Source organism: Mandrillus leucophaeus, unplaced genomic scaffold (genome assembly GCF_000951045.1).
Source record: "Mandrillus leucophaeus isolate KB7577 unplaced genomic scaffold, Mleu.le_1.0 Scaffold207, whole genome shotgun sequence".
Lineage (NCBI taxonomy): Eukaryota > Metazoa > Chordata > Mammalia > Primates > Cercopithecidae > Mandrillus > Mandrillus leucophaeus.
Window position 1 is genome coordinate 2,439,336 of NW_012102110.1, and position 24,995 is coordinate 2,464,330.

At 38.0% G+C, this 24,995-nt stretch overlaps 1 protein-coding gene across 1 annotated transcript in view; it reads left to right on the forward strand.

The window, feature by feature from the left end:
• The window catches only part of TIPRL (TOR signaling pathway regulator), a 24,561-nt gene extending 2,554 nt beyond the window's left edge, over positions 1-22,007 (forward strand). Inside the window, exons 2-7 of the mRNA XM_011979927.1 lie at positions 3,117-3,296; positions 4,001-4,100; positions 10,560-10,691; positions 15,391-15,486; positions 18,812-18,874; positions 19,794-22,007. Of these exons, the coding sequence (XP_011835317.1) occupies positions 3,117-3,296; positions 4,001-4,100; positions 10,560-10,691; positions 15,391-15,486; positions 18,812-18,874; positions 19,794-19,937 (715 nt within the window). The 3' untranslated portion in view covers positions 19,938-22,007. The remainder of the gene's footprint in view (positions 1-3,116; positions 3,297-4,000; positions 4,101-10,559; positions 10,692-15,390; positions 15,487-18,811; positions 18,875-19,793) is intronic.
• The last annotated feature ends 2,988 nt before the right edge of the window (positions 22,008-24,995 follow it).

The following is a 24,995-nucleotide window of genomic DNA, read 5'->3' on the forward strand; positions in this document are numbered from 1 at the left end:
TTTTTTGAGAGGAGTTTCGCTCTTGTTGCCCAGGCTGGAGTGCAGTGGTGCCATCTCGGCTCACTGCAGCCTCCGCCTCTTGGGTTCAGGCGATTCTCCTGCCCAGCCTCCCAAGTAGCTGGGATTACAGGCATGTATCACCATGCCCGGCTAATTTTGTATTTTTAGTAGAGATGGGGTTTCACCATGTTGGTCAGGGTAGTCTTGAGCTCCCGACCTCAGATGGTCCACCTGCCCTTGGCCTCCCAAAGTGCTGGGATTACAGGCATGAGCCACTGTGCCTGGCCTCCTCCCCGTATAACTTTCTGTGAGAAATTGCTGATCGGTGCAAAAGTAATTGCGGTTTTGCAATTAAAAACCGCAATTACTTTTGCACCAACATAATACAATATATAGTTATATATAAAGCAGTCAGCTTCAAACTGGGGCCTGCATGTAATTTACTTACAGATTCTCCAGAGATGACTGTATGCATGGAGAGTTTTAAGGGAATAAAATTCCGTATCTATAATCTCCTTATGTATTATTTAAAAAATAAATTTGCCTGAGGCTGGCCGCGGCGACTCAAGCCTGTAATCCCAGCACTTTGGGAGCCGCGGCGGGCGGATCACCTGAGGTCGGGAGTTCAAGACCTGCCTGGGCAACATGGTGTAACCCCGCCTCTACTAGAAATACAAAAAAAATTATCTGGGAGTGGTGGTGCAGGCCTGTACTCCCAGCTACTCCAGAGGCTGAGGCATGAGAATCACTTGAACTTGGGAAGTAGAGGTTGCAGTGAGCTGAGATCATGCCACTGCACTCCAGCTTGGATGATAGAGTGAGACTCCGTCCCCTCCACTGAAAAAAAAAAAAAAGCTGCCTTTTTTATATGACAAAAGGAAGACTTACCCTCACCAATCCTAAATTTTTCTGTGATGCATTACCATAGATTGTAAAAACCGCTAAGGTGCTAAATAAATTGATTGGGTAAAATATTGGATTAAAGAAACTCCCTTTAATGAATATTTAAGGTACCTTAAAACCAGAGGAGCTTCCTGTCTTCTCTCCTTATAACTGGTTATACCTGTTTTTAAGAGGGAAACTTGATGTTAGAAATAGGGCATTTTCAGTCCTGGCACGGTGGCTCACGCCTGTAATCCCAACATTTTGGGAGGCCAAGGCAGGTGGATCACCTGAGGTCAGGAGTTTGAGACCAGTCTGGCCAACATGATGAAACCCTGTCTCTACTAAAAATACAAAAATTAGCCGGGCGTGGTGACACGTGCCTGTAATCCCAGCTACTAGAGGGACTGAGACAGGAGGATTACTTGAATCTGGGAGGCAGAGGTTGCAGTGAGCCGAGATCATGCCATTGCACTCCAGCCTGGGCAAAAGAGCAAGACTCCATCTCAAAAAAAAAGAAAAAAGAAATAGGGCATTTTGGCCTGTGTTTAAGAAACTCTATATTTAGAACATTGAAGGACTGTAAATTAGTAACAGTGATTCTTTTACATATATGAGTGGAATATTTTATAGGACTGCCAGATTTTTCCAGATGTATTGGGTAGAACCCACAGACTCACGTATTATTTCACATTTGGTATGCATTATTCAAGTTAAAACTTATATGGAATCTTATGTAATATATATTCCAATTACAGTTTATTGTATCTAATCTTTTAAGTATTTAATATTTTCTATCTCCTAATAACAAAGAATAAATTTTACTTAAAATTATGATGAAAGGTAACATTGTTAGGTATCATCCTGAAGACCTGCACCTCAAAAAGTTAGATCACTGATATGTGCACACAGAAATACACATATAGATGTAAAAAATATACAATGTGTATACAGCACTTTGGGAGGCTGCGGCGGGCGGATCACCTGAGGTCAGGAGTTCAAGATTATCCAAAATAGTCTCTACTAGAAATACAAAACTTAGCTGAGCATGGTGGCGGATGCCTGTAATCCCAGCTACGAGGGAGGCTGAGGCAGGAGAATCACTTGAACCTGGGAGGCGGAGGTTGCAGTGAGCCGAGATCTTGCCACTGCACTCCAACCTGGGGTGACAGAGTAAGATCTTGTCTCAAAAACAAACAAACAAAAAACAGTGTTAAGCTTTGTTTAAAGACTTGAAGTCAGTAGAAAGGAATGCTTAAGAAAAGGGGGCCTACTGTCTGTCTTGTGATGCTACACCAGTCAGGTTGGAAAGTAAGGCACATTATACCATTGCACATAAAAAACCATTTAATGAGATTTTATGGTTTGTCGGGCATGACTTAATCCTTGCCTTGCGTGGCCATAGGTCTTGTTTATCGTACGCATTTTGATCATACTATTTTATCATAAGCATTTTTCCATATTATTATATTCTCTCTTTAAACATTTGTAATGGTTCCGTAATATTTCATCATATGGATATACTTTGGTTTGCATAATCATTTATTGCTTTATAATGAAACATTCAGAGTATTTCTTTTTCACGATTATAAGTAAAGCCATTGTAAGTATTAATGTGTATAGTTTTTTTCTGTACTTGGAATTGTTCTTTAGTACAGATATCCTAAAACTGATACTTTGGGTCAAAGTGTGTAGATTTTATTAAATTCCTGTTATTTTTTGCTTGATTGTTGCACCAGGGTGAAATGTAAATTGACACAATCCTTCTGAAAGTCTGTATAGGCAAGTGCTGGGTTCCCTCATCAGTATTAGGTGCTTTTGCTTTTTTCATCACCACTTTTTGAAACTTATAACAATTGAAAATTTTAGTGGAAAAATTATTTTCCTACAAGGGACAGTATCTTTATTTGCTTTGCTATCTTTTCTTCATACCTTCATGATATATATTTTAGTAATATCTGTGTACTATATATTATAGTAATATAATAAGCTATTATATCTGTGTTTATATATTATCTTATTTAGCCCACTACCTAGTACAGTGCCATAAGATATGATAATGAAAAGAATGGATGATGAAAGCATTTTGTAGACCTTGCAAATATATCATATTGATTAAATCATATGCTGTGTAACTCATTCAGCAATGTAGGAAGAATTCTCTGGGTTGGAAAAGAAACAAAAATGCCAACAGTGATATAAAATTATCTCACATGACTTTTGGTTATGTATAGATTAGCCGATGAATTACATATGCCATCTCTCCCTGAAATGATGTTTGGAGACAACGTTTTAAGAATCCAGCATGGCTCTGGCTTTGGAATTGAGTTCAATGCTACAGATGCATTAAGATGTGTAAACAACTACCAAGGAATGCTTAAAGTGGCCTGTGCTGAAGAGTGGCAAGAAAGCAGGTGAGAATCTGGTCAATTAGGTTAAACAAAAAAGATAATTAGGTTAAACAAAAGAGAAAGACTTGAAAAAATATTCAGTAATGATACGTGTGTGTCGTTAGAATGAAGAACTGGTATTATTAAACAAGAGAGTTGTATCATTCTAGAATTCATTTTTCTGAGACATAAAAATGGAAGTTAATTACCCCACTACTTGAATTCTTATTAAAGTGAATTACAACTGAGCTGAGCTATGTACTTTTTCAATTCTTCAGCATTCCTTATTGAAGAGGCAGTAGGCTATATTTAATGTTCCTGTTTTTCAAGAAAAATGTTTACTTATGATATGCTTAATAAATATCCTATTTGAGAAGCATTGAAATTAAGACAGCATGTTTTTCTTTGATAGTCAAATCAGCAATTACTTACTTTGTGCCTAATATGTACTAAGTACCTTAGATGATACAAAGAAGTATAAACCTTTAAACCGTGTCCTCAGGCAGTGTACAGACTAATTGAAAAGACTACATCAGTACATGACAAGTTAAAGAACAATAAATGTAGAAAAACTGTAAGAAAAACCTTGTACTGGTGAATTATAACAAGTGTATATATTTAGTAGGATATTTTATGTTATTGTAGAATATAATTGGATGTGATATATAAATACAGATAATCTCTATTCTGCATCACTGAATCTGATCCTTCTCATTTTGGTATTTGAGGACGGAGGGTGAACACTCCAAAGAGGTTATTAAACCATACGATTGGACCTATACAACAGATTATAAGGGAACCTTACTTGGAGAATCTCTTAAGTTAAAGGTAAATCTTACTTTTTTCTTTTATGAGTCATTAATTGTTTTGGACAGTCTGAGCATTAGAACTTTCTAGTAACAGGTTATTTTTTGCAACTACTTTTATCGTCCTTGTTTTCTGTTGTGGCATCCCTCAGAACGTAATGTGAGGGGGTTTTGCTTGTTGACTTATCAGCAGAAAATAAAAGATGGCCTTAATGGAAAAATTTATTTTTAAAACTGTAGTTGGTGGCAACGGCAGACTGCCATATTGTTATCATTATCACTATCAAGAAACACTAAAATGTGTTTCAGGCCTTGGTAATGTATTACGTGATTTAGACAGAACTTGCTAGCTAGTAGCTTACAAGTTTATAGATGAACAAATATATGGGCAAAAAGAACTTCTGATTAGACAAAGTAGGTTTATGCCCTGCCTGCCCTGAATATGAACCTGAAATGACTTTAGGTAAGTTACTTGAGTCTCAGTTTTATCAATAAATTGGGTAAACAGAAATATCTACCTCACAGCAGAGTTTTGATGTGAAATAATTTATGAGAAGCTCTCAATAAATTCTAAAGCTCTGTATTAGTATTAAGTCCTATCTGTGTAAGCCCTGCTTGCAAAGAGATTCAGGCCAGACACAGTGGCTCACACCTGTAATCCCAGCACTTTGAGAGGCCGAGGAAGGCAGATCATGAGGTCAGGAGTTTGAGACTAGCCTGACCAACATGGTGAAATCCCTTCTCTATTAAAAATACAAAAATTAGCTGGGTGTGGTGGCGCATGCCTGTAGTAACAGCTACTCAGGAAGCTAAAGGAGGAGAATTGCTTGAACCCGGGAGGTGGAGGTTGCAGTGAGCTGAGATTGCGCCACTGCACTCCAACCTGGGCGACAGAATGAGACTCTGTCTCAAAAAAAGAAGAGATTTGGCCAGGTTCTGTGGCTCACACCTGTAATCCCAGCACTTTAGGAGGCCGAGGTGGGTAGATCATGAGGTCAGGAGTTCAACACCAGCCTGGCCAACATGGTGAAACCCTGTCTCTACTAAAAATACAAAAATTAGCCTGGCATGGTGGAGTGCACCTGTAGTCCCAGCTAATCGGGAGGCTGAGGCAGGAGAATTGCTTGAACCCGGGAGGCGGAGGTTGCAGTGAGCCAAGATCGCACCATTGCACTCCAGCCTGGGTGACAGAGTGAGACTCCCATTTCAAAAAAAAAAAAAGAGAGAGAGATTGATTCATGGTAAATAACACTAGGAAGATGGAATTGGTAGGTCTTATATTGTGAAATTAGCTGTATTTTGAAATCTTATAGTATGACTAAAATGAAGTAAATTTGGGCCGGGCGCAGTGGCTCATGCCTGTAATCCCAGGACTTTGGGAGGCCAAGACGGGCAGATTACTTGAGGTCAGGAGTTCGAGACCAGCTTGGCCAACATAGTGAGACTCCACCTCTACTAAAAATGGAAAAGTTAGCCGGGCATGGTGGTGTGTGCCTGTGATCCCAGCTACTTTGGAGGCTGAGGCAGGAGAATCGCTTGAACCCAGGAGGTGGAGGTTGCAGTGATCTGAGATCACACCACTGCACTTCAGCCTGGACAACAGGGAAAGGCTCCGTTTCAAAAAACAATAAATAAAATAAAGCAAATTTGGTTTAGATTGAATGTCTCTAAATATCACAGACTATTACATAGAATGAATTTATTTTAGTGTAACCTGAAATATTTATATTAAAAGTAGCTATTGGAAACCCTGTGTCATCCAGGCGCAGTGGCTCACACCTGTAATCCCAGCACTTTGGGAGGCTGAGGCAGGCAGATCACCTGAGGTCAGGAGTTGGAGACTCGGGAGGCTGAGGCAGGAGAATTGCTTGAACCCAGGAGGCAGAGTTGCAGTGAGCCAAGATCGCGCCACTGTGCTCCAACCTGGGCTTCAGAGTGAGACTCCATCTCAAAACAAGGAAACCTGATATCATATGTTGATGCTTAGGCAGAAATGTTAAGAAGATAGTGTTTGTCTGGGCCCCTTTTCTCTGCAGAAATTTTTAGAGTCTCATGAAGATAAAAGTTCATAGCAGGAACTTAATGATTCTTATCTTCAGTTTCTGCCATTACTACATTCCAAGCTTTAACTATTTTTCTGTGCTTCCAGGAAAAAACTCATTCATTCATTTAACAGATATTTCTTGAGCTCTTGCTCTATGCTAGGTACTAATCTTAGGAGCCTTGCATACAGCAGAGCAGACAAAAATTCCTCCTTTACAGTCTAATGGGAGAGCAAGGTTATTTCAGTCTCTTATACTACTTCATAGATTAGTGTTCTCCTCCTTCCTCTCTTCTGATTGAAAAACTTTGTTGAGAGCATTTGATGTTTCATTGCCAGGAGTGAGGAAATGGGAACTTGTTTTAAACCCATACAATAATGATGATGACTTACTTTGTGGACTGACTTAGGAAAAGTCTCCTGAAGGTTATGAAGCAGCATTAGCTGTGAGAACTATAGCTGTAGAAACAGGGAGTGTGAGAGTAGTAGAAGGCAAAAAGCATTTGTTCAGTACTCTCCTATTGATACTTCAGCCTATAATGTGATTTGTTCTGAAGTGTTGCTGATAAATGTCAATGTGATTACCCACTCACTGGTGATAATAAGCTCAGGCTGTGGCAGAACACAGATCTGGGTTCAAAATCCCAGCATCATCATTTGCCAGCTTGGAAAAGTAATTTAGTCTTACTAAGCCTTGTTTCAGTCACTTTGTTAAGCTAGGGTAATACTAGTTGTGAAGTAGGAAATAAAATTATGTATGTAGGCTGGGTGTGGTGGCTGATGCCTCTAGTCCCAGCACTTTGGAAGGCTGAGATGGATCACTTGAGCTCAGGAGTTTGAGACCAGCCTGGGGAACATGGTGAAACCCCATCTCTACAAAATATAGAAAAATTAGCCGGGTCTGGTGGCACATGTCTGTAGTCCCAGCTACTCAGGAGGCTGAGGTGGGAGAATCACTTGAGCCTAGGAAGGCGAGGCTGCAGTGAGCTGTGATTGTGCCACTGCACTCCAACCTGGGTGACAGAGCAACACCCTATCTCGAAACAGTGTGTGTTTTACAGTAAGATCTCAATAAATCGCAGCTGTTACTATGATAATATAGTATATAAAGTATTAGGGAACCTAAGTTAATATTGCAATACCAAGAATAAAAGTAGATGTATTATCTATGGTATATTATTATATTAAATAGCAGCCCAAATGGACTAAGGCCTAATAATTTCAATTATTTCTGGAATCCCTGGTATCTTTTATTTCAGTTGGTTCTGGGTTATGACATCTAGGCTTCTAATTTGCCTCTTTATTTTTGTTTCAGTTCTAGGATGATGATGTTTTTCTTCAGAGAGGATTTTTGTTTAGTTCTGACAGGTGCTTGAGAATATTCATAGTCAAGGACAGAGCTCTGCAAACTTCTTCTGGAAAGAGTCAGACGTAAATATTTTAGGCTTTGTGGGCCTTAGGGTCTCTGTTGCAGCAACTCAGCTGTGCTATCATAGTCTATATCACTCATAGACAATATATAAATGAATGGGCATGGCTATGCTTTAATAAAACTTTATGCACAGTGAAATTTGAATTTTTATGTGTCATGAAATATTTTTCTTTTGATTTTTTTTCTCCAATTATTTAGCCATTATTAGCTTGCAGCCCATAAAAATAGGTAACAGGGCAGATTTGACCTACAGGTGTTAGTTTGCCTGCCTTGGTCTAGAACCAGAGTTTGAGGTGTACTGGGCCTGCAGATAAGAAGCTCTGAGGCTGGGCACGGTGGCTCACACCTGAATCTGAACACTTTGGAAGGCCGAGGCAGGCGGAACACCTGAAGTCAGGAGTTCAAGACCAGCCTGGTCAACATGGCAAAACCCTGTCTCTACTGAAAACACAAAAAAATTAGCCAAGTGTGATGGCATGTGCCTGTAATCCTTGCTACTTGGGAGGCTGAGGCACAAGAATTGGTTGAACCCAGAAGCCAGAAGTTGCAGTGAACTGAAATGGTGCCACTGCATTCCAGCCTGGGCAACAGAGTAAGACTCTGTCTCAAAAAAAAAATGCTCTGGAATTACTATAGCTCTTTAGCGTGTCATCTCCGATTTGGGAGGAAGCAGGAAATTCTCCAGGGTCCTTGCCCTTAGTGAACACTGAGCAGCGATGGCACCAAAAGCTAGCAGAGCCCAGCTTCTTCTCTGGATTAGCCAGTGCTATGCCTCAGGGCAAAAGCCAGCCAAGTACAGACTTACTTTTCTGGGCTCCAGTCTTTTTCCAGATCTCAGCCCAGTAACTCCATACTGCCTTGGCCATTGGATGATTTTAGGAAGTTTTTGTTTTTTTTCAGTCAGCTTTTTAAATTGTCTTCAGCAAGAGGGTTTGCCTAGATACTTATTCTGCCAATACTGTTGCTTTTTTTTTTTTTTTTTTGAGGTAGAGTTTCCCTCTTGTCGCCCAGGCTGGAGTGCAATGGTATAATCTCAGCTCACTGCAACCTCTGTCCCACGGGTTCAAGTGATTCTCCTGCCTCAGCCTCCTGAGTAGCTAGGATTACAGGTGTCTGCCACCACGTTCAGCTAATTTTTGTACTTTTAGTAAAGACGAGATTTCACCATATTGGCTAGGCTGGTCTCAAACCCCTGACCTCAAGTGATCCTGCTGCCTTGCCTCCCAAAGTGCTGGGATTACAGGCATGAGCCACTGCGCCCAGCCCATATGTTTTATATTTAGCTGGTTATTATTTTGTTGTTGTTATTTTTTTAGATGCCTGGGTTCAGAGAGGAGATATGTGGAGTTGAGGAAGAGAGAGAGCTGAAAAGTATGAAGTTTTAGACATATTTAGCCTTGCAAATGGAAACATTAGCATAAATAAGTTAAATATGATATCCCTAACTCATGCTTCGTTTTTTGACTTTCTCTTTCAAACATTTTATAAGAACAAGTACATAAATGGAAAAACTGACAGACTCGTTTTGATCAATCACTTACTGAAGGCATACGTGAAACATTAATGAAGCAATATACTAATGAGAAAATTCAGATAATGATTATTTTGGGGGGATTTAGGAGTATCTATAAGGAGGATTTAAAAATGTGTTCCTTTGAACTAAAATCAAATGAAAAGGATGGAATTTACAAGTGTGTGTATTTAACACTAAAGTTGTGTAACCTTAGGCAGTCCTTGTTGGCAGACCAACTTTTGTTTAATGAGATCATAAACTTACACCTGTGATGCAGGGGACTGATTATATGCCCTGCCCCTACACTCCAACTCCCTCCCCCTCCCAATTTTCACCTCAGGAGTGGCCTTATACCTGCTCCGTACACAGTTGGAACTAAAACTGCTTAGGGCTAAGTGTTATCTCTAAGTGACCATGGAAGAATTATGGACCTTTTTTTACTTCCTGGAAATCATATACAAATTGCCACTTCCTTTTCATGGCATCTTTTCCCCCTAGATCACTTAATGTTCCCTTAGATTTCCTCCCAAAATCTGTGCAGTGTTGTAAACATCCTTTGTAATTTTCTTCTGATTCTTATCTAGTTATCTCAAATTAGTCTCCATCTGCTAATTTTGTCCATGAGTCAAACAAATGACCTAATCATGACTGTTAAGTAAAGCCGCATTTACTAAATATCTATGGTTTGACAAGCATTGTCGTGGTTGTTGATGGTAAACCTGTGAAAGAATAAAACAGCTGAGCATTTCGTAGTGAAATTAGATGTGGTAGAAAATGGTATCACAATTCATACTTGGGTGCTGCTCAGGAGACACTTGAGTTTAATGAGCTGCTGATATTATCTGCCTTAGGATTGTTGATGTTTTTGTTGGATTATGTGTGTGCATGTCTTAGAGCTACAAAATAATACATTGAAAAATTGCCAACTTCATTCAAAGCATCTTTGCAATGCTAGGAGTTTCCCTCAGAATTTCTCTACAAGTTCTTGTTCACCTCATTATTTAAAGCACTTTATTTTGCTGTAGGTTTTGGGGAGTTAGGCTGAGCAAATATCTAACATTCTAATGAAAAAATATTTTTTAAGTTCCATATGAATGTCCTAAAAGTGACTTTCACAGCACAAAAGTTCTATGACCTTCTATGATAGTAGTAGTTCATCACACTGACTGATTTTTAGGTGATTAATTTTCTCATAGTCACAACAGAAGTTGATTTTAATATGATTTGCATTAAAAATGATAAATTTTAACTCTTTTTTTTGTGAAGCTATAGTATTGGACATCTGTAATATCTTCAGTTTTTCAGAATCAAGCCATATTCTGATCTTTTATATCTACAGATGACACCCAAATTTAGAACTGTGTGCTCTGGCTATGCAGAAAAGACTGATTGAAAAAACAAAAAACAAAACAAAAAAGAAAACTACTTTCCTGTGTCTCTGTAGCTACTCAACTTTTTTTTTTAATGTGCTCCTCCTTAAAATTTTTTCTTTCAGGTTGTACCTACAACAGATCATATAGATACAGAAAAATTGAAAGCCAGAGAACAGATTAAGTTTTTTGAAGAAGTTCTCCTTTTTGAGGATGAACTTCATGATCATGGAGTTTCAAGCCTGAGTGTGAAGATTGTGAGTATTATTATTTTTGTTTAAAATTAATATTTTTCTTGCATTCTTAACATCGTACAAAAATATGACTCACTTTGAATAACACTGAGCCTGGCTGGGCACAGTAGCTCATGCCTGTAATCCCAGCACTTTGGGAGGGCGAGGCGGGCGCATCACGAGGTCAGGAGATCAAGACCATCTTGGCTAACACGGTGAAACCCCGTCTCTACTAAAAATATAAAAAATTAGCCGGGCATGGTGGCGGGCTCCTGTAGTCCCAGCTACTTGGGAGGCTGACACAGGAGAATAGCCTGAACCCGGGAGGTGGAGCTTGCAGTGAGCTGAGATTGCACCACTGCACTCCAGCCTGGGTGACAGAGCGAGACTCTGCCTCAAACAAAAAAAAAGAATGACCCTGAGCCTTAACATGATGTCATGTACAATTTCACTTAGATCTAGCATATATCTTATTGAATATCCATTATAAAATTCACAAAATATTAGTGTATTCTTAAGGCTTTATTTTAGCAAAGCATTTTTAATAGACCTGCTTAGTTTATTTGTTTATTATTTAACTTAAATGAAGACTGTGGCTTAATTTTCACATTTTGGATTAAAAATGATGTTGATAGGATCTGCAGACAGCAAGGTGGATGTCATTTTTTAAAATGACCCATGTGTTATGATTTCAGTGCATCATTCAGATACCACTTCAATTTTCAGCACGGTGGTGGGCGCATGTAGTCCCAGCTACTGGGGAGGCTGAGGCAGGAGAATGGCTTGAACCCGGGAGGCGGAGCTTGCAGTGAGCCAAGATCATACCACTGCACTCCAGTCTGGGCAACAGAGCAAGACTCCATCTCAAAAAAAAAAGAAGTAGAAAACAGAAATAATAAGTATGGTTATTCATATTTGTTTACTACTAGATAATAATTGGGTTTCTAATACTTTCCAGAAAAAACTCAACTGAAACTTTTTACTAAATGCCTCCTCCTTTAAGACTCAGCTAAAATATCACCTTTTCTGCAAGGCCCTTCACATCTCCCTTACACAGAGTTAAATATCTCTTTTCTATTCTCCTTTTTAAAAACCTCTTGATTATAGCATTTGTCATGAGATCTGTCAAAGACAGACCCTGACATCAAACATTGTTCTTGGGGCATAGTGATTGTGGATGCTGTGATTTAAAGAATGAAAATAATACAAAAGCAGCTTTAAAGTCAAATTTTATCTACTTGGGAGGCAGAGGCAGGAGGATTGCTTGAGCCCAGGAGGTCAAGGCTGCAGTGAGCTATGATGGTGCCACTGTACCCCAGCTTGGGAGACAAAATAATTTTGTTTTTAGATAAGTAAAAATTTTTATTTTATTTTTACTTATCTAAAAATAAAAGTCAATTTTTTTGGTAGAATCAAAGGATTTTGAAATTGTAATGAATTGTTAGAGAATCATTTTATGTAGCCTCTATATTTTATAGACAAGGCCCAAAAAGATAGCTTAAGGTCATGAAACTAATTGCAAAGTTTTCTTTGTATCATCTAATATATATCATTATTCTAGCATTAGATGGGTGTTTTCATATGCTTTCCTCCTTTGCTCACTTATAACTCTAAATTTACTTTTTTTTGGTTTAGATTTATTCTCTCTTTAGATTTATTCTCTCATCTAGTCTTGTATCTTTCCACTTGTCTACCCACCTTCTGAACTTACTATGCTAAATGTTCATTATGAGTTGGCATATCTGGGTGTGCATTTGTTTTCAAAAGGGTATATATATCATGGCTGTAAGTGGGTCGGTATTTGGGAAGCACATGTGGTTTTGTGGATGGAGTTGCTCGAGAGGATATGTGTATACATGTGTGTGTACAAGAGTACATAGTAAGTCTGAAACTGAAGAGCATTTTTTTTACCAACTACTTTAAGCTGAAGTATTAGTTTACAGATATTACTACCCTGTAGTGAAATTTGTAGGTTATTTAATCCACCTACTTTGCAGCATTCAACGTATTTTAATTATAAAATTAAAGGAAATTGGTTTAGAATAAAATATATTTTAATACTTAAATGCATAATATGACTGCACCAAAGATATAATGAAGCAGTCAGGTACTTATATTTGCATACCGAGTCACCATAAATATGACAGCAAAAAATGTAGGCTGACAGAGATGTAAGGTATCAATCAGTGACTCTAATACAATTTTCCAAAATGGTGAACAACTCTTAGAGAAGTTCTAAGTAAAACAAAGTATAATCTTTCCTTGATTTGGAAAATAGTTGCCTTCCTGGATAATTAGGTGATTTTTTTTTTATTATCTATGTAAAATGGAATTAGGGTCTAAAGTCAGATCATTATAAGTAGGCTTTTTCACCTCTGTGAATGTCTGGTAAGATATTGCAAGTTTTGTGGAATGCAGGATTGGACTTTGTTGTATAGGATTGTCCTGTGCATCCCAGATCTGTTGTTCTGGTCCTTATTCACTAACGGTCGATATTGGTTGCTTATTGATGTGACAACAAAAAATACCCTCACAAATTCCCAAACGTCCCCTAGGAAGAACTACTGCCCTAAAATATGCTATTGTATTGGCACTAGAGCTCTGGTCTCCTAATTCCTACTCTCTCCGCTGTGCCATGCTAAAATGATACTTCGGTTTACTGCCTGTGTTGTGTCCAGTGTGACTGTTAGTAACTAATTTTGAAATTTGAAGAAATGTTGCAAGTCAGTCTTTCCATAAATTACACATACCACTGTGTAGTAATGTCAAATAATAATGATGTGCTTCCCAATTTGTTGGGACATCAAGTTGTCATAAGTCAGGTTATTTCTACAGCTTTCCTTTACCAAAAGTCTTGTTTTTAAGTCTGTTGCCGATAACCCCGTCAGAATACAGTTTGGCTCAGAGCCTTTTCTCTAGCAAAGATATTAATACCTTCTAGCCTCAGTTTTATCCAGAAAATGGTTAATGAGCACCTGCTGTGTGCTAGGTACTTTTCTAAGCAATAGAGATGTGGTGATAAACAAAGCAGATATTTCCACCATCATGGAGCCTACAGTCAAGTAGAAACATAAATGAAGATAGTTACAAATCTGTTAATATATAGTGGACTACTATGAGAGAGAATACCAAGAGAAATCTACTGTGATATGGAATGGTAAGAAAGGCCCCTCTGTGGAAATGACATGTGTACTGAATTCTGAAGGACAAGGGAACATTAGTCAGGAGAATACTCCAGGTAAGGGAAGAGGGTGTGTAATGGTCCTAAGGCAAAAAGAATTTGGCCTGTGGATGGTGACTCTCCAGGTGGTTAAGTCAGTATCATTACTGGGTTACTGTTATTTCTTCTTTATCATTAATGTAGCCCCGTGCCTATATATAAGATTATAGGCAGTTCCCTGAGTATATGTTACTATTTCATGCCTCAGTACTTTTTGTACAGGCAGTTCCCCTTTCTGAAATTCTCCATCCCACCTCCAACTGTTCTTTCTGTGGTCAGTTCAAGCTTTGTCTTATCTGATGTTCTTTAGCACACTTACATACTTCTTTTTCAAATGCTTATCGAGGCTTGTGCATACCTCTATTATAGCAGCTACCACATCTGTTTGACAGTTTCCCTGGCTGATAACCTTTTTGAGCATTGGGATTCTGTTTTTTCATTTATATAAATACACGACTTGCTATCGTAAGAACTTGGTGTTAGTAGATAATAGATATTTATTTAGCAAATGGCCAAGCATATTCACCTTAATTAATTAATTAATTAATTTTGAGACAAGGTCTTCCTCTGTTGCCCAGCCTGGAGTGCAGTGGCACGATCGTGGCTCACTGCAGCCTTGACCTCCCAGGCTCAAGCCATCCTCCCAGCTTAGCCTTCCATGTAGCTAGGACTACAGGCTTGTGCCACTATGCTTTGCTAATTTTTTATATTTTTTGTAGAGATGAGATCTGACACTGTTGCCCAGGCTGGTCTTGAACTCCTGGGCTCAAGTGATCTTTCCACCTCAACCTTCCAAACTGCTGTAATTATAGGTGTGAGCCACCATGCCGGCTAAACATTTTCATTTTAAAGACCCAAATACCTCACATTCCATTCAACCACTCCCTCCCTGCCACCAGGACCCACCTTTATACTTTCTCCACTGACTCTGCCTATCTTTAGTAGTTATACTTGGAAAGCAGAGGAATTTGTAGATGTGCCACAGATGAAAGATGTTAAGATGCGTTATAGTGTTCTGATAAACCAGGTATTTAGCAATATGAAGTAGTGCCTATTGGTTGAACTGAATTAGAGCATTCTGTGTAAGGTCTGTTGCTTTGTTTTATGTAAAGTGAGTAAGTGAGTAGTGACAAAGAACTAGGTTGTTCTTTCATTTTGGTTTTATTGGTGTTGACATTTACTATCAGTACCTGTCATTTTTTAAAATAAACATTATAATGTTTACATTACTTGGGTATGTTTTTAAGTCTTTTAAACCTCAATATCTCCCCCTACCAGAAAAAATATTTTAGGAAACCGAAACCATGATGTTAAATAGTTTGCACAAGGTTTTGAGGCTAGTTGGAGCTAGGACAAAGAGCTTCTAGTTGAGAGATTTTTATAAACTGTGAATTCAGCCTTATTCCAGTGTTTTGGGTTTTTTTTTTCAAATTTTTTCTTTCAGTAAAGTAATAAAATATTTAATTTTTATTAAAATATTAATGTACCTTTTTTTTTTTCCAGAGAGTAATGCCTTCTAGCTTTTTCCTGCTGTTGCGGTTTTTCTTGAGAATTGATGGGGTGCTTATCAGAATGAATGACACGAGACTTTACCATGAGGTATTTATTCTTGTTTAATGAATATACTAATTGATACTGGGCTTGTTTGTGTTGTTTCATTGTCAATCTGAGAATTTGAAATTAAACAATCTGTATTATATGGCAGTCTTTCTAACTGTTAAGTCTGAGTGTTTCACATTCACTGTTCACTGCAGGCTATTATGAAAACATTACATTTTCTTTTACAAAGGTTCTGGTGACTCAAAATGTTTTCTAAAAGACAGTCCCTAGTTGGGGAGGGGTCTTTTGAAAAAATTTTATAAGTACTTAATCCATGTTTAAGAAAACTGTCCTTTAACTCTTACCTTTGTTTACAGTATATGTTGTTTGTATAATGTTCTAATGTACATTAGTATACAGGAAGTACATTAATATTTTAATCAGGCCAAGGCCGGGCACTGTAGCTCATGCCTGTAATCCCAGCACTTTGGGAGGCCGAGGTGGGTAGATCACCTGAGATCAGGAGTTTGAGGACAACCTGGCCAACGTGGTGAAACCCCATCTCTACTAAAAGTACAAAAAATTAGCCAGGCATGGTGGCAAGTGCCTGTAATCCCAGCTACTCGGGAAGGTGAGGCAGTAGAATCGTTTGAACCTGGGAGGCAGAGATTGTAGTGAGCCAAGATGGCGCCATTGCTCTCCAGCCTGGGCAAGAAGAGTAAAACTTCATCTAAAAAAAAATGTGTTTATAGATATATATATATATTTTAATCAGGCCAATCATATGGCCTCCTGAAATTTGTATTATATAATTATTTTGATAGTTGTTTTAAAGTTTGAAATCCCTATGTTCCATCTGAAAGAGCTGTTAACATGCAGGGGTTTTTTTTTTTTTTTTTTAAGTGTTTAAAAAAAGAGGAGGAGGGCTTAATTTCTGAATGAATCTTTAACATAAAATTCGCGATTATGTAGAATGAGGAATTAGAGAAGAGACCGCCAGTGTTAGTTACTGTAGTCATAGTAATAGTTAAGTCTAATAACAACCCTATGAAATCAATATTATCTCTGTTTTATTATATTATCTGTTTTATTATCAATAATATTGATATTATCTCTGTTTTATTATATTATCTCTGTTTTATTATCAATAATATTGATATTATCTCTGTTTTATCCTGATGTAACTAAGGCACAGAAGGATTAAATAGCTTAGGTGAGCCGGGTGTGGTGGCTCATGCCTATAATCCTAACACTTTGGGAGGCTGTGGTGAGAGGATCATTTGAGCCCAGGACTTTGAGACCAGCCTGGGCAACATAGCAAGACCTCCGTCTCTACAAAAAATAAACAATTAGCCATGCATGGTGGCACGGATTTGTAGTCCTAGCTGCTACTTGGGAGGCTGAGGTGGAAGGATCGCTTGAGCTGGTGAGGTTGAGGCTACAGTGACAGAGCAAGACCCTGTCTCAAAGAACATTAAAAAAAAGAAACATACATAAGTTTTACAGTTAGTAGGTGGCAGAACTGGAATTTGAACCTAGTAGGATAGGATTGCATTGGTGTTTTCTAAACCCTTCACTTAGGGATGGTTTTTTTTTTCTTGAAATAACATGGTGACAGTGATAGACGTTTTTCTTTTTAAAAGTGGTGACAAAGTACTAAACATAGACTATATTTTTGTCCCCCAGAAAGGGAAATCTGTTATTTATTTATTTATTTAAGATGGAGTCTTGCTCTGTCGCCCAGGCTGGAATGCAGTGGTGCAATCTTGGCTCACTGCAACCTCTGCTTCCTGGGTTCAACTAATTCTCGTGTCTCAGCCTCCCTAGTAGCTGGGATTACGGGCGCCCACCACCACATCTGGCAATTTTTTTTTTAATTTTTAGTGGAGTGATGGGGTTTTGCCATGTTGACCAGGCTGATCTTGAACTCTTGACCTCAAGTGATCCACCTGCCTCGGCCTCCCAAAGTGCTGGGATTACAGGCATGAGCCACCGCACCTGGCCTAAATGTTAAAAATGCTCTTTTAATTAAACAACACTGAATTTTAGAAATTTATCCTAAAAGGATTCTTTTATATAATAATCTACAAATATTAATTGGACAATTACTCAGAGTTGTCTGTACATGAATATTCACAGTAATGTTGTTTATAATAGCAGAAAGGAAGGAAAGTAGGAACTTAATGCCCATTAAATGGCCATTGATTAAATTGTTTATATCCACATGGTATAAAAATACGTAATTATTAAAATTGGTTGCAGAGATTGATATTTAAGTAATTCTGAAAGATACTCATTTCAGTGTTGAACTTTAAAAAGCAAGTGTGGAGGCCAGGCGCGGTGGCTCACGCCTGTAATCCCAGCACTTTGGGAGGCCGAGGCAGGCGGATCACAAGGTCAGGAGATCGAGACCACGGTGAAACTCCGTCTCTACTAAAAATACAAAAAATTAGCCGGGCGCGGTTGCGGGCGCCTGTAGTCCCAGCTACTCGGGAGGCTGAGGCAGGAGAATGGCGTGAACCCAGGAGGTGGAGCTTGCAGTGAGCCGAGATCGAGCCACTGCCCTCCAGCCAGGGGGACAGAGCGAGACTCCGTCTCAAAAAAAAAACAAAAAAAAAACAAAAAAAAGCAAGTATGAGTTTAGTTACATGAGATTCTCTGTAGAGTTTTCTAAGTATTAAAGGTAGTGCTACCTATATGCTGTGATCACTGATGATTTATACTTTTTCTTATATTATTTGATTTTTTTTCCTACAGTGACTATTAATCTGTTTTTATCAATACAAGAGAGTGAAACCTTAAAGGCGTATAGTTTTGTGGTTTTTCTTTTATTGAAAAGTGTTTCAAGACGTAAATTATAGTAAATTGCTGTTATAAAACCTAACCAAAAATAAATGGGAAAAACTGAAGTACAAAAAAGGTGATTTTAAATAAGCTATTTGATAAGAGCTTTGTGGAATAGGAAAGAAAAAAATTTTAAAGCATGGTTTTGCAACATAAAAGTAGCACAATTATGTAGGTAAATGATAAGATGGCTTAAGGGAAAGATGTTTCAAACTTGAAGTAATTTAAAAATCTCTTGCATATTTCATTTATATACACATTCTTTCAAAGTAAAATCTTTGCTATATTTCTCTTACATGGTAATTATTAAATCTGTTTACATATGTGTATCGTTATTATAATGTATAGAAATTGGAAATAATAATCCAGAGTTCTCAACGTGGATTAAATAGGAGTTATCTCAGTGTAGAACAAGATGTTCTCATTAGACTGCATGCTGTTTTGACAACCTGTTCTAAAATGTAGGCAGTCTATTTGATAGAAAGGATTTTGTAAATCAGTATAATTAAATTTGTTGAAACTTGTTTATTTTTAAATACAGGCTGACAAGACCTACATGTTACGAGAATATACATCACGAGAAAGCAAAATTTCTAATTTGATGGTAAATACTTAAATATCAGTTTTTAGACGTTGAATTTTAATGTTTCATTTTAATTTAAGTAGTGTATACCCCTAACCCCAACCACCCAAGTTTATATCCCCAAACCCATTCATTCACCTAGGGGGGCTCTATAGGATAAATTCTACTGGAGCATAACTTTTCTGACCTTACCTCAAATACAAGAACATTTAGAGCTGCTAGGTACTTAAGCCTCATCTAATCTAATTTTCACATTTTGTTCTGGAGAAATTGAAACCCAGAGGTGTGACTTACTCTGAGTCACATAACTGGCTGGTGATGGATGTTCTTTCCATTTACCACCCTGCCACTTTATTTCTTTCTACACAGTCTCCTTTTCTCTTCCTAAGATGTGGTGATTCTATACCATGATTTGTTTGTTTTGGCATCATTTTTCCTTATTTTTTACTCCCCTGGGACCTGTGAAGCCTTCCTTAGAACTTAGGATTCTCTAATGGGTTGCTTAAAAATTGATACCTTCCGATGAACTTGATTTTCTTTTTTTTATCCTTAGTACTTATTTCTGTCTGTGTATAGAATATACTTGGAATAAAAAAGTTACTTAGATTCTATTGTAGACTACATGCTGGGCTCTAACGGAAGACTAGTGTTTTCAAGTTAGAAAAGCAGCGGGTACATAGGGTTGGATTAATATATTAAATTCTCGCTACATTTGTGGGAACATTATAAATTATATAACCCTGTGATCTTTGATGAAATCATTCAGTAACAAAGTTGAATGATTCAGTAACAAGAAATACTTATTATTTTTAGGAGCACATATGCATATATTGCACCTGATTTTAAAATTCCCATGCTTTATGAATGCTTGAATCAAAACATTTTCAAGAAATGTCAGTATAATAACTGAATATGCTAATATGACTTATGTATTTCCTAGCATGTTCCACCTTCCCTCTTCACGGAACCTAATGAAATATCCCAGTATTTACCAATAAAGGAAGCAGTCTGTGAGAAGCTAATATTTCCAGAAAGAATCGATCCTAACCCAGCAGACTCACAGAAAAGTACACAAGTGGAATAGAATGTGATACAACATATACTCCCTGTGGAATCTGACTGGACACCTTGGCTATTTGTAAGGGGTTATTTTTATTATGATAATTAATTGCCTTGTTTATGTACAGATTTTCTGTAGCCTTAAAGGAAAAAAAAAATAAAGATCGTTACAGGCAGGTTTCACTCAACTGCTATTTGTACTGTCTGTCTTCACATTCATATTCCAGATTTACATTTTCTGGAATTAAATTTGGATGATTTCTAAATTATCACAAAGTGGGACCTCAGCAATAGTGTTGTGTGTGTCTCATGAGCAGTGAGCACAGTCTGCATTCATCATTAAACACTACCTTTCTACCATGAGGAGGTTAATGTAAATCACCGAATCCCAATGCCTTGTGACTTTCATAGGATTCCTGATCGTGCATGTTGATGAACTGGCTCTCCACTTTGGGCTTTCTGATATTTATTCACACCTCTGGAGTTGCAACTGCCACATACAAAATTAGTCTCATAGTGTAGTAAACTTCACCCCCAAAATTTGAAAATGTATTTCCCCCCTGTTTTAAATTGGCTTTGAAATTAAAAAAAAAAAAAAAAAATTTAGACTTAGTACCAGAACCAAAAATACCTAGATTTTTGGAGAACTTATTATATACATAGAAACATGAATATGGTTTACCACTGATAGGTAGGAGTTATCTGTCCTCCATCTTTAGGTGCTTTTTCTTAAATGTGGTTCTACTTATACTGATATTTTTAATTTCCATCTTCCATGCAACCTCAGAGTGAATAAACCCCTTAAATTTGGTGCTGGTTCGAAAAAGTCTAAAGGGTTTATTAGGGGTTGTTTTTAGCAAATATTACATCAATCCTTAAAGCAACAAGATTGATTTTCTGCTTAAAATATTTGGGAAGATAGGTGAGGAGGAGGAGGGGGTTTTAAAATATAAAAACCAGTTTTTCTATATTAAGGTGCATATTTGTAACATTACAGGGGATGAAGTAAAATGTAATTAATTAGCACAAGACAGGGAGTACAGAAAGTACACAGAAGTAAATTTCAATTCCATTTGATTATTTTGATAATAACCCCTTAGTCATTTTATATTCTTGTCTGCCTTTCTAGAAAAATGGTCTTCATAAAGTGAAAAGTGATTAAAAAGCACCAAATAAATTATTTGAAGTGGATTTTTTAAAATAATTTTTTGAAGGGCAGGGGGAAAATTCACCCCTTTTCTGATTTGAAATATGTTGTACGTATTTCCATTTGATGGATAAATCATTAAGTAAGAATATTTGATTTAAAGTATTAGCAAAACTCTTCAGGTATTTGCCTGATGACAAATTTTAACAAAACATATACACTTAGATATCCGTCATTGCTCAAACTCTGGTGTATTGCTGGAGCCAATAGGCAGGGTATATTTTATTATCTAAATTTGGTATTTGTCTTCTGCCTTCTGTATCACCTCCAAGCTATAGGAAATCAGGATTTTGTTGGCTTTAAGAAAACACATGGTATGTTCACTGTGTATTAAATATACCTGTATTTAATGTTTTCTCTTAGGACAGAAAAGTACATACACACACACACACACACACACACATACACACACACACACATTGTGCTCAGCTTGCTTTCTGTTTTATATTATTTGTCATTCAGATTTGAACAGAACAGACTATTCATGCAAACTATATGAAATGAAAAACATGTAAGACTCTTCATTAGTTGGAGTTTCTGGGCAACATCGTGTGTGTGTGTGTGTGTGTGTGTGTGTGTGTACAGACACATTTTTTTTTAACTTGTTAATTCAGATGTCTTGGTCCCTGAATAGTCCTAGATTACTTATTTTGAGATTCATTGTTAAAAATTACAGGGAATTAAAATAATTGCCTTTTTTTTTTTTTAGAGGGTAAGAAATGGATAGCACGAGTATGCCTCTGAAAAATTTATTAGTTTATTCTTGTGGAGAATACCAAGAAAATGTGTATTTGCCCATTGCTAAATATGATATATGCCATTTTATATTTATTTGTCCCAAGTGTCTTTTTGTAAGAGGAGAATAAACAATAAGGAATTATTGATCAATGTTTTACTATTTCATTTATTTGAGTTTTTCTTAGAGCTTAATTAAAGAAGAGTGGTTTGGGGTATACTTTTCTTATTTGTGCGTTATGTTTTGAACTCAGTCAACACTGTAGACAGAGTCTCCAGGCAGGTTATAAATTAAAACCTAACTGATGGTTCACAATACAATTTCCCAGTTTGCCTTTGTGCTCTTGCCCCCTCTGTTCCTTAATATTTCCATGGATGTTTTTAATGTATTTTCTGTATGTTGGGTTAATGTTTTTCGTTTTTGAAAATATGAATACCTGTCATATGTATTAGTTTTGAGTACTGTATGTACAATTATGGTGCTAGGTATAATGGATTACAACAATAAAGCAATGTAGTATATGTTTTTGTGGGGTTAAAGTCTAATGGAAGAGACAAAGTAAAAAAATTACTAGTTTTAATATGTGCAGTGATGGAAATGATACTGACTTAACAGAGTAACAGAAAATCAACTAACTTTAATAGAGGTAGTCAGAGCTCTGCTTCTGAAGAAGATGTGGAAAACCTCAAGAGACTGTCATTCCCATTTTAACAAGGAGAAAAGCCTGGGTCATCTGTAAAATTAAAGCTTTTTTTCTTGAGCATATCAAAGAACTGAAATTACGAGGCAAACCAACCAAATCCCAAAGAGTGATTAAGTCCTACAAGGAGAGATGGGACATACTGACTGTTTAACCTTAGGAAGAACCCAAGAGAAAGAAATGGCGTTTATATAAACAGGTAAGAAAACATTAGCAAAAATTTTAACAAATTCCTAGAGTGTACGTGTGGGCTAGCATACTAGTTTGGAATAGCCAAGAATCTGAAATAAGGGAACTTCATACACACTAACAAGTTCTTTCCCAAGGGCCTACACCAGGACTCAAGAAAGACTGGAAGCAGGGTGGGGAACCAGAAAGTCTCAGTAGGTGGTTTAAGCAAACAGAAGGTAGTTAGCTGCCTTGAAACCCTGCCTACTTTGAAGCTCTTCTCTTGAATGATGCAAAAGCCTTAGGCTACTGTAGGGAGGAGCAACAATCCATATGGTTCTTGGGGCCCAGGCAGAAATTCATTGCTCTGGGGTAGGAATGTAGACAAAATGCACCTGCTTTTGGGAGAGAGGTAGGAAATGTTCTGCCTTCAGGACACAGGAAAACAATATTACTTCTAGAGGAGTAGAAGCAAAAATTGACCTTGGAGGAGGGGTGGAAAATCTAGGCCCAAGATGCCACATGGATAACATAAAGAGGTCTGCTCCCAGTGGGGAATGGACGTGAAATTGTTGCACAAGACCAACAATAGATTTGAAACAGATTTGACTACTATTGAGAAATGGTGCAGGAATGTTGAGAAAGCCACATCTCTGTAGGCCAGGCCCACAAAACCTCCCTAAGACTGAGACTAGCCAAAGACAAAAAAACCCATCTCTGCTACAAGCCTAGCACTAAGTAACAAGGAATGCCAGTCTGTTGTTGAGGAAGCAGCAAGGGTGTAAATATAGATCCTCTCTGTGGTGTAGGCATACAGGGATCCCTGAAAATTGAGGGTGAGACTCAGAAAAGTCCTCCTGTACTCCAGGTGCGCTATAAGCATAAGGTAATAGCAGTCAAGCACTGGAAGAATTTGAAGCCTGTAGTATACTGAAGATAGTGACAGCATTAATCCAACTCAAACCCCTAAAACTGGTGTTTACACTGACACAATTTCCAAACTAGTGGTCTCTGTGTTAATGCATTTTGCATTGCTATAAAGGAATAGCTGAGGCTGGATAATTTATAGACAAGAGGTTTATTTTGGCTCATGGTTCTACAGATTATACAAGAAATGTGCCAGCATTTGCTTCTGGTTAGGCCTCAGGAAGCTTTTACTTGTGGCAGAAGAAAAGGGGAGCTGATGTGTCACGTGACAAGAGCAGGAGCAAGAGAGATGCAAAGTTCTTTTTATTTATTTATTTTTTGAGATAGTGTCTCAGTCTGTCACCCAGGCTGGAGTTCTGTGGCACCATCTCAGCTCACTGCAGCCTCCGCCTCCTGGGTTCAAGGGATTCTTATGCCTCAGCCTCCTGAGTAGCTGGGATTACAGGCATGTGCCACCAAGCCTGGCTAATTTTTGTTTTTAGTAGAGATGGGGTTTCACCATGTTGGCCAGGCTGGTCTCGAACTCCTGACCTCAAGTGATCCACCCACCTTGGCCTCCCAAAGTGCTGGGATTATAGGCATGAGCCACCACGCCTGGCCCAAGCTCTTTTTAAAAAACCAGCTTTCACGTGAACTAATGGAGAACTCATTACCCCAAAGAGGGCACCAAGCCGCTCATGAGGGATCCCTCGCATGACCCAAACACCTCTTAACAGGCCCTACTTCCAACATCGAGAATCACATTTCAACATGAGATTTGGAAGGAACAAACATCCAAACTATGTCCATCTGACAGAAGTGTGTGCATTTCCAGGTATAACACAATCTACCTTATTCCTTCTCTTATACACGAGTCTGACGTTCAATCAAAAACGAAAAGAATCCAATTCAGGAATGAAACAGAGGTTGGGACTAGCAGACCTTAAGACAATCAATTAATATATTAACATATCTGATGAAAAAGGTGGGAAATAATGAACAGATAGTGAATTTCAGCAGAGAAGTGGGTAAAAAAGGGTGAAATGGAAACACCAGATATATATACATAAAAAGGTTGGCCAGGGACTGTGGCTTATACCTGTAATCCCAGCACTTTGGGAGGCCGAGGCAGATAGATCACTTGAGACCAGGAGTTCGAGACCAGCCTGTCTACCATGGGGAAACCCCAGCTCTACTAGAAATACAAAAAATTAGCCAGGCGTGGTAGCACACACCTATAATCCCAGCTACTTGGGAGGCTGAGACATGAGAATTGCTTGAACCCAGGAGGCGGAGGTTGCAGTGAGCTGAGATCGTGCCACTGCACTCCTGCCTGGGCAACAGAGCGAGACTCTGTGTCAAAAAA